Source organism: Nicotiana tomentosiformis, chromosome 2 (genome assembly GCF_000390325.3).
Source record: "Nicotiana tomentosiformis chromosome 2, ASM39032v3, whole genome shotgun sequence".
Classification (NCBI taxonomy): domain Eukaryota; kingdom Viridiplantae; phylum Streptophyta; class Magnoliopsida; order Solanales; family Solanaceae; genus Nicotiana; species Nicotiana tomentosiformis.
This window is the reverse complement of record NC_090813.1, coordinates 179,417,035-179,427,570: the sequence shown is the minus strand read 5'-3', so window position 1 is coordinate 179,427,570 and position 10,536 is coordinate 179,417,035. Positions and strand designations below refer to the sequence as shown.

At 33.1% G+C, this 10,536-nt stretch overlaps 2 protein-coding genes across 3 annotated transcripts; one reads left to right on the top strand and one right to left on the bottom strand.

The window, feature by feature from the left end:
• The first annotated feature begins 2,753 nt into the window (after positions 1-2,753).
• On the top strand, positions 2,754-5,671 carry LOC104106986 (expansin-A6-like). Its single transcript, XM_009615664.4, has 3 exons — positions 2,754-2,988; positions 3,499-3,817; positions 5,079-5,671. The coding sequence occupies exons 1-3, from the start codon at positions 2,835-2,837 to the stop codon at positions 5,386-5,388; spliced, it is 783 nt and encodes a 260-aa protein (XP_009613959.1). The 5' UTR covers positions 2,754-2,834; the 3' UTR covers positions 5,389-5,671.
• Positions 5,672-6,340: 669 nt separating this feature from the next.
• Positions 6,341-10,251, bottom strand: LOC104106985 (factor of DNA methylation 4-like). 2 transcript variants are annotated; one of them, XM_009615662.4, is made up of 7 exons: positions 10,110-10,251; positions 8,607-9,210; positions 8,329-8,510; positions 7,813-7,881; positions 7,447-7,728; positions 6,953-7,159; positions 6,341-6,859 (listed from the first exon to the last, which is right to left on the bottom strand). In XM_009615662.4, exons 2-7 carry the CDS (start codon positions 9,196-9,198, stop codon positions 6,635-6,637), a joined length of 1,557 nt encoding a protein of 518 aa, XP_009613957.1. In that variant the 5' UTR covers positions 9,199-9,210; positions 10,110-10,251; the 3' UTR covers positions 6,341-6,634. The 2 variants fall into 2 exon arrangements, with proteins under 2 accessions (XP_009613957.1, XP_070052453.1); XM_070196352.1 differs by lacking the exon at positions 10,110-10,251 and adding an exon at positions 9,982-10,058.
• Positions 10,252-10,536: the final 285 nt, after the last annotated feature.

The following is a 10,536-nucleotide window of genomic DNA, read 5'->3' as shown; positions in this document are numbered from 1 at the left end:
AACATTTTTATTGTCGGTTCAAGCTCGAATAAAGAAGGAGCACTACAGTAGGTTGATAATCATCGTAATTTTTTTTAATTCATGATATATTGTTGTTGTTGTTGTGTTAACACATGACAATCTCTAAATGTTGCTCTGTATCAGTATCACTATATTATATTGACTTCTTATTCATGAAGTTTATCAATTAACTTTTATTTGTACTTTTTTGTGCTAGGGAGAAATCAAAACGTTGAATTTTTGAATATTTGATTGGTTAATAACTAGAACATTTAGAATGTGGTTAATCCATTGTCCAAAAATCTTTTAAGGGAGACCTTGATATTGCGGTGAAAGTCAATATAGTATTATTAGAGTTAAAACTAGGAAACAAGCTATCAATATTTTTTAAATTTTTAGTCAAACGGATTTATTAATCACTTAAAATCGGGAAGATTAATCACTATTTACTCAATAACTAAACAACAATATAATTATTATAAAAGTGAAGTGTCGTGTTATACTTTACTTATTGTTATTAGAGTATTCTTTTAATTTGACTAGGTGTAGTTTGACTTTGTCAATGGCGTAATTAGGAATCTCGTAAGAGTGTTCAAACTTTAAAGGACAATATTTTTTTTTCAATGAATCAATTTACCGAAAATTTTCAAATCAGATTACACAATATTTAACTAAACCATATAAATACTCATAATAGAACTATAATTTTATAAATTAAAACTAAAATAAAAAAGAAAATAAAAAATTACTAATAGAAGTAAGCATGAATGATGAAACTATAGAAAAGAGAGAGCCTACAGGGTTTGTGGTTGGCATATATTTTTTTGTTTAATTCTTTTTGTAAAGCTTGACTTTTAAGTTATAAAATTTATTTAATAAATAACTTCTAATTAAATTTTTACTTTAATATTGTTATTTATTTTTATACATATTTTATGTGTTAAGAGTTATTATTAGAAAACTTTTAGATTAAAAATAGTGTCAATTACACCATTGTGGTCTCTGTTTAGTTTTGAAAAAAAATTGGCAGATAAAAATATTAACATAAGGATTCAAGCCCATAAAATCCACCTCATTTTGAGCATTGTTGATCGATGGGTTGCCTATCTCAGTTGTAACAAGGGTGCCTAAAGTGTAACTACTAAGGATGTTCTTAAAATGTGTTAAAAGGTAATCACTTGACCATCCATTGGGCTACGTAGCTATGCCATTGGACATTGTTTAATTCAATGATATTATCTATGTAGTTTACTTGCTTTATTTTTTACTTGAAATAATATATATATATATAGTTTTGTAATTTAGGCTATGTAAGACCTACTTCGACTTGATTGAAGGGCTCAAAGGTAAGGAAATCGTTCAATGAAGGAAGTCAAGATTTAGAATTTCACCTTTGCCTGAAGCACTTAGAATTATTATTTTTTATTTTTCACCTGTTGTCTGATATTTGCATTAGGGTCCGACTAAATTTAAATTTATGCTCAAAAGTTTCTCATTGAAGGTAATTTGATTCCTAACAAGGCGACTCCATATACAGGATTCGAATCAAAAACCTCATATTAAAAATGAAGAACTACTTACCACTTCACCACAATCCTTGTTGGTTTTTAGAATCGAAGAACAAGACCTTGAGTATAGCATAAGAATATATTTTATGAACATTACCCGCTTGAATTTCATAATCAACGCAAAAATGAGTCGCACATCACATCCTAATTAATACAATACATGTTTTTCTTTACAAAAGCGTCGAGCTTATGAGTTTTGAAATCTTAAAAGACAACTTACGAGGTTATAGATAAATTATTTATATTAAGTGAATTTTAACACAAATAGAAAATTTTGTCAAAATTATTAGATTCTGTCGAACGCATAACTAAAACTCTAACGCTTTAGTTAGAGTTCTGAATTTGCCATGGAACCTATAACTCGTCTCAGTCATTAAATTCATAATTAAATTTTTGTGACTATTTGTGAACGGTTCCATTTTTCATGTAAATTGTTGACTTGTTGCCCTCCTATCATATGAAAGGACTTTGGATCAGACAAAGTAACTGTGATTGGCCAATTTTACATGAAAAAGTGGTATAGCTTACTTTTTCAAACCATGCATACTATATACTATTATTCATAGAATTTAAGTTATACTAATAGTAATAACATTAAAGATTCTTATACAACTAATGTAATTTAACAAGTAATAACATGTTATTACTTTTTTATTCGAGTTACCATATTCGAGAGTTACATCTAAAAATAGGTCACTTCAAGCTTATAGTATAAAAATTCTTTATACGTAACTGTAAAGAACATAAATTCTTACGAGTTTAAATTATGTGTACTTAAATGATATAGAGATTTTATGCACCATTATAATAGCAGTCAGCCATAAACTTATCATGACAAACCTAATAAGATAACCTCCAAAACGAAGTAATAACCCGCTATAGTGGGCCAAGCTATATTATATACAAAAATTATGGTGCGTTTGGTATAAAGAAAAAAATATTTTCCTAGAAAATAAATATTTTTTAGCACTTTTTTTTTTTTTTTGTTTTGTTGGTGAGTGATTTTTTGTAAGGGGATGAGAAATGGGTAAGGGGAGGGGGATAGGGGTTGGGGGTTTTTTTTTTGGGTGGGGTGGGGGGTGGGGTGAGATCACTGATAGCACTCAAATTACACCAACTGCCACTGATACCCTCTCAAGTCTTTCTCCATAAGTACTCCACATTCCCTCCATACTTTCCTCCTCATCTCATTCTCATTCTCTCTCTCTCTCTAACCATTCTTTTTACACATTTCAACTTCTTTCTTCTTTTTCTTTTTCCACAAAAATGGAGATGTTGAAATTCTCCTGCATTTTTTCTCTAATTATTTTACTATTTTTACTAACAGTTGAAGCTAGAATCCCAGGTGTTTATACTGGTGGATCATGGCAAACTGCTCATGCTACTTTCTATGGTGGTAGTGATGCCTCTGGTACTATGGGTATGTCACCATTTTTAACTTTAGACATAAATTTCGAGTCAAAATCAGATGATTACATATAATGTGGTTTAATTGCTGCATTATTTTGACAATTATACTGCATTTAATGTTATTTCATTTTTAGTAAGGGAATACTCTGTACTCTTACAGTTACACTGGGTTTTGCTCTGTTTTGTACAGTAGCTGCTTTTTCTCTCTCTGTTTTAGTATAAAAGCATGTTTTGCTCCAAAAGTTGCAATTTGAGTATTTTAACTTTTGTTATAACAGTTGACCTGCCTATTTTTAAGGCCTAACAATGCAAATAAATTTTACACTAATTATTACTGTAGTTACCTGTAATATTAACACTCAAGCAATTACTTGTTACTGTAGATCAACTGTGCACAGAGCTTAAACTCTTTCGAGGTTAATAGTTTCGGTTTTTATGAATGGTTATTATAGTTATCTTTTAAGTAACATGTAAAATACTTTCAGAGCATACCAAGTTAATTATTATTTTTTTTTTGTAGGTGGGGCATGTGGATATGGTAATCTTTATAGCCAAGGGTATGGAGTGAACAATGCAGCATTAAGTACAGCACTATTTAACAATGGGCTAAGTTGTGGAGCTTGTTTTGAGATTAAATGTGATAATCAACCTCAATGGTGTCATGCTGGAAGTCCTTCCATTTTAATTACTGCAACTAATTTCTGTCCTCCAAATTATGCTTTGCCTAATGACAATGGTGGTTGGTGTAATCCTCCTCGGCCTCATTTTGACCTTGCCATGCCCATGTTTCTCAAGATTGCAGAATATCGTGCTGGAATTGTCCCTGTTGTTTACCGTCGGTAAGTATTTTTTTTAAGAATTAACCTAAATAGTCATTCATTCAACCGTTTAACTTAAAATTTCAGGGGATCGTATAATATGTGTAATGTATGTATATAATCGTGTGTATTATGTAAGTATACTGACTAAAAAAGTAAATAATAAATACGGTCCACTATTTGTATAAATATTTTTTCTTTTTTTGCTTTAGACATATTCGTGTAGTATAAACATCTAGTGGTAAAGCCCTCCTATATGGTCACTTTCTTTTTATAGCTTTTCTTGGTTTCACTTTATTATTTGTTTCTGTTTCTTTATGTGCCCTTTAGGTTTTCTTTTCTTTTTCTTGTGGGGTCATGTTGAGTTGGTTTCTTTATTGATTTTGTTTGATACTTATTTTGTGTCATAGGGCACTCTTTTCACTTGACACTGGGGTCGAAACTCAAAACTATATTAGGAAAGAAATGTTTTAATGAGTTTTCAAGTAATTTAGGAAAAAAGAACATGGTCAAAATTAATCTCATCTCAATTCTCAGCTGTCTTTGAGTTATAGTCACAAGATTAAGTGACAAATTTTACCATACTCTGTGACTCTGGTCGTTTGGTACACGGATTAAATTATTTCGAGATTATAGTTCATAACTATAATCCCTAGATTAATTTATCTTGTCTGGGAAGTGGGATAAAATAATACCAAGTTTGATAGGATAAGGTGAGATAAGATAGGATATTCAGGAAGTCTGAGACTAAGTTTATACTACTGGTGTTTGGTTGATATAAATTTATCATGAGCTAAATTTGTACTGTCAATCTAACATAGTGTAAATGTAGTACCACACTTTATCCCACGCATATCAAACGACCCCTTAAAGTTAATTTATTTGTCTTAATATAAAGATCAGGTGTGACTAATATTTCTTACCTTGTTGGTTTGAAATAAAAATATTTAGCTAGTGAGTTGTCATCTACTAAAAATTTCAAACATTTTGCTTATGGAAAATTTGGAAGCTGGTCCTACATGAACATCCTCCTTAAGAATGTCAAATTCCAAAACCCTAGGTGGTGGGGACCACCCCTAGATTTATTCATCAGTGTGAAAAGTCCCAGCCACATTGTTTGTTCATCCTTAATTAACGGTCCATGTCTCACGCTAACATAGGATTTACATTCTACAGCAAAAATGAACATTTATGTGTTCACACCCTGTACAATAAAAGTTTAATTTATATACATTGACGGCGTTAAATAATGTTAATTGATCGTTTTTTTTTGTTTATGCAGGGTGCCATGCAGGAAGCAAGGTGGAATTAGGTTCACAATCAATGGTTTCCGTTACTTCAACTTGGTTTTGGTGACCAATGTCGCGGGTGCAGGTGACATTTTGAAGCTTATGGTTAAGGGTTCGAGGTCTGGTTGGATAACAATGAGCCGTAACTGGGGTCAGAACTGGCAAACCAACTCCGTTTTGGTTGGTCAGGCACTGTCATTCAGGGTTACAGCTAGTGACAGGCGCAAATCCACCTCGTGGAACATTGCGCCAGCCCATTGGCAATTTGGTCAAACTTTTGTTGGAAAGAACTTTAGAGTCTAAATAGAGTATTGAAGTGATTAGTAACACAATATATAAGACTCGTAGATCATGCATTTCGAGTTTTAGTGTTTTTTATTTCGGTTTTTTTCTATTGGCATTTTGGCCTTTTTTTTTTTTTTTGTTTGTGTAGAAGAGCTGAAGCGGCTGCAGAAACATGTAGCCCGCAGCTGTTCAATGAACAATGTAATACTATCAATCTAATGTTTTGTAGTTGATGCATGGGCACTGGGTAGTGTATTTTACTGTACTTTCAGTGATTTATAGTGATTTACTTTAATTGAAACATCTGAGTTATTTATGTTTCTGATTTAATGGCTCTTTGACAAGAGTGAGTTTCTCTAGTTGTAAGCACCCTCCACTTCCAACCAAGAGGTTGTGAGTTCGAGTTACCCCAAGAGCAAGGTGGGGAGTTCTTAGAGGGAGGGAGACGAAGGTCTATCGAAAATAGCCTCTCTACCCATAGCAGAGGTACAGTCTGCGCACACATTATCTTTTTAAGATCCAACTTGGTTGTTGTTGCCATTATATTTAATGGCTCTTTGAAGTATGAAGGTAGAAACTTTGATATTACTTAAGTGCAGATTTGACCCATTGTTATTTCTATGCAAGTATCCTGAGATCAAACCTTGGATTCTCTAAAGCAGAGCTTTGGATGCCATTTCTAGTGTTTCCTTGAACTTTGTCAAGTCAAGCAAGCACACTTCGATATATTCTTGGGCCTACATTTAATTTTATTTATTTAAATTATGCATCCGAAATCACCGGTTCAACTAAGTCTGAATCGAACCAGGTAGAGCCCACTAAAAGGAAATTTCTCCATTGCAAGAGCTTGAACCCGAGGATATCATTTATCTCACCAGTGATACAATTAATGTTTCAATTTCATATATTATGACATATTCTGTCATAAAGCTAAAAGATTAGCAGTTCTCACCTTCACACCCATAAAAGTATGCTTCTAGATGCCATTCAAAGCTTGAAATATAAAGGTAGATTACTTTGATACTACTACTCAAAGCGCACATTTGCTTTTGCTATTCCTTACTCAACCTTGGATTCTCTAATAGTTCAATTTCAATTGTCATGACATATAGGAGTACCACAATAGAGAAGGTAAAACATTAGCAGTCTGACCTGCATAACCAAAACATATGCTTCTGTCTCAGTATATTGGTTTTCAAACAGATTCTAAGTACTAGATAAGGCATCATATGCCATTGACAGTGTTGAACATAACCATGAAAGTTTAACGCTTCTTCGCTTTACTGGCCTTCAACTTCTGGACAACATATGATATTCCTTCTTTGATGGTAGCTTTCCGTTCTAGTTTGTAATTCCACAACTCTGTTGTTATGCCTCTACTACTTGAACTTTCATTCATCTCCAACAAAGCAGTAGTAACCAATTCATAAGCTGCTTTTCCATACTCGTGCTTCAACCTATTCAACCTTTCATCTTTATCATCAATTTCCTAACAGTACAGCAGAAATCATAAGGTTATGTTTGGCAACCACAATGTATTTTTTTTATTTTTTTTGATAAGTAAGAAACTTCAATGTATTACCTTAGGACCATTTTCAGTTGTTACAACTTTAAAGGGATGCCAGTTGGGATCCCTAAGATGAGCCTCCCAGATTGAGCACAACTCGGCAGCTTTGAAATCTGCATCTTCAACAAACATTCTCTTGGTTATCTCCTTAAATCTTTTAACATTAAGTTCTCCCATTCTCTTGACACCGATTAAAGCCCGAGAAGAATGCTGCTTCATTCCCTAAATGCCATGGAAACATGTTTCATTTGTCAAATTTTCAGATAGAACCTCAGCAGAACGAATTCAAATAGTTTACGAGGTTCTTTTATGGAGTGTTGTGACCACATAAATCTTCAAAGATTTGAAGCCTATTTGCTAAGTTCTTACACGTCGAAGTTATGCATAAATATATAGACTTGAATGTTAAACAGTATAGAATAATGTAGAAACTGATCTCATGGTGCAGAAAATAAAAGACTGCAGAGATATTCACAAAATAGCTTAGGCTGTTGCAGAATTGCACTTACATCGATCAACTCCTTCCTGGCATCTTGTAACTCAACATTGGCTCGGCGTTCTTTGACAACTAAAGCTTGATTCAAAGCTTCAAGATCTTCTAATTCTTCTTCTTTCTCTTTTAGGCTCTCTTGGATCTCGTCTAATTTTTTCTTCACATCTTGGCCGTCTCCCATGTGTCTCATTACTTGCGTAGCCCCTCTGAGACGTTCTATCTCCAACTCTAGCGCCTGCTTTGAGTCGAGTTTTGTTTGCAACTCCAGGATCTTCTCGCGGAGAGTTTCTTTCTCCTTCTGCAAAGTAAAATTCTCTTGGCTGTCAGAGGCTAATTATTACATAAGTTGAGAGTAAAAACACATAATAATGGACATACAAACCTTCTGTTCTTCTGCCAACTTTAAGACACTTTCATCCATCCTCTTTTGCTCCATTTCTGCTCTCTCATTCTAAAACACATAAAAAAAGAATTTTACAGTTAAAGAATTCCTAGAAAAAGAGCACGCCAAGCGAATATCTGATATATTCCTTAATATCAGCAGAGCTTAACTGAGAACAAAGTTAAACTTGGAAGTGCATAAATACTAGATTCTTGTTACTTCATTTTGGATTAGGATATTTTCAAGGAGGAAGAATTCAGATGCATGTAACGTATATATAAGGAAAACGAGAAACGAGAGTGATGAAAGTTGTTTGAATTGACAGTAAAATCCAGATGAAGTTTCTCAGGTCTATCCACAATCTTAGTTCTACAAATACAACAGTCTATTTCTACAATATCATAATTTTCTACCTCATAGGTAGTAGTCTAATTCCTTCATATGCTTATATCTCCATATAATTTTTTTGCTAACCAGTTAAAGTCAATCAATTAAACAGCAAATAAGACTTTCTACCATTTGCTTCAAAGAATTAAGCTCTTGTCTTTGATTATCATTGAGGGCCTCCCTTTCCACCAATTCTTTTTCGCGCAACTCAAGTTCTTTGCGTTGTGCTTCCAAATACAATTTATTCTTCTCTCTCTCCTTGATCATCTTTGCTAGTTGATCACGAGCATTCTTCGCCATCCCTTGTAACTCTGTAGTTAATAGTAAGTACTTGTTGTACGTCAAAAGTGTGAACAAAAAGGCAATGTTAAACTAGCTAATACTATCTGTTAGGAGTAAATATGTACCTTCATTATATTCTTGGATCATTTCATCTCTTTGCATCATCACTTTGTTTAGGCACATTGATGTTTCATTGCATCTGCTCTCTATCTCCTTGAGTCGCCTACTTTTGGCCTTGATTGTGTCAGCCAGATTAGAGACAAGCGCATCATTTTTGCGCTTCTCTTCTGCCTGAACATCGGAGATAGATTTCAGGTCTCCATTTTTCCGCACATAGTCACCAATTACACCTGCTGACCTGAAATCATCAGCCTTTGCAACCCAACCATATAACTTATTTCCCCTATTTGCTGAACCTAAATAGTCCAACCTCCCTCTATGTTGTGATTCAAAAATCTTCTCCAACTTAATTGCATAAGCAAAGCCATCCCAATTATTACTAAATTCAACTACAGCATACCCTGAATGACCCCTATGGTTCCACAATGGATGTACCCTCACCGGATTAAACCCTTTGTTCGTCAAATCATCCCTGAGCCCCGAGCCACTTTTTCCCACGTAACGCTTACCATCCCACTCAATGGGAACATTTGCTACAATTCCCATCCATGGAAATACATATTTCTCATCAACATCATTCCCTTGATACAGAGCCATACAAGTGAAAATCTAGAGCACAAAAAATAGAGTAAATACTAATAAGAAAAGAGAAACAGAGAATTGTTGGAGAAAAACAACAGTGTTAACATACATATGGACGAAAATAAACAAATATAAAAATTTGAACATGAAACCATGTTTAACAGATTACAGATGCAGAGATATAATCATAATAGCAAAATGGAGAAATACAAACTTACTTTTCTCTTGAAAAAAAAGAGAGTAACTATAGCGAGTGTTTTTGAGTAAAAGAACTGTGTAAATTTTGAAAAACAAGCCTAGATTATGAAACTAAACACACATAAATAGCAACAACAACAAAACCCAAATGTGACCCACGTACAGATTAGACGAAAAACAGAGTAAATAGAAGAAAAGAGGAACAAAGCATTTTTTGCAACCAAAAAAAAAAAAAAATTGTGTTTACATAAGCGTTACACCCATAGATGAAGGAAAAAAAAATTCTTAATAAGACCCATGTATGTACAGATCAAAAGATGCATAGACATAAACACAAAGCAAAAATGGAGAAATACAATTTAATTTTCTCTTGAAATAACAGAGAGTAACTAAATAAAAAATGAAAATTTAGACCTTAAAAACAACTTTTTTTATTTTTTTATTTTTGCCTTAGAAAAACAGAGTAAATATAAGAAAAGAGGAACAGAGCATTGTTGGTAAAAATCAGTAGAAATGCGTAAAATAAGCAAAAAATTGAAGGAAAAAAAAAGGAGAAATACGTAAGCGTTGCATGTGAAGCAAATGATGAATATAACTTACCAATATTTCTAACAACTGCGAAAAACCAAAGAAAATTAGTCTCCAAATAAGTGAAGAAAAACACAACTAAAGAGAAGTATGAAATAAATGGAAAGGGAATTTGGAGAAAATGATGGAGAGAGTGATACCTTGCTGAAGAAGGTACAGCTCGCACAGTCTGAGCAGGATAGTGGAAAAGGAATGCAAAAAAGACTGTTACATTGGTATAATTGTATTTGCTCCTCTTCAGTATATATTTTTGCTCAGATTTTTCTGGTTGCTTGTTTTGGCCTTTTCTGGATATTGGATAGTACTATACTTAAAGAGTTGAGGATTTGTAGGTATATCAGCTGCTACTTTATTTGATTTTTTCTTTTTTCTTTTTTTAAAATGTTTCTCAAGGTGGTGGTGGATGATACACAATTTAAACTTAATGAGTTGAAATTTTAAAAAAATTTAAAATTTAACTTATTATACTTTTAATATTATGATTTCAGATAAAATATTTATTAAAGTCGTAGTTAGTATTTTACATATTCATCTATATGTCGTGCGGTGTTAAAAATATTAAATTCG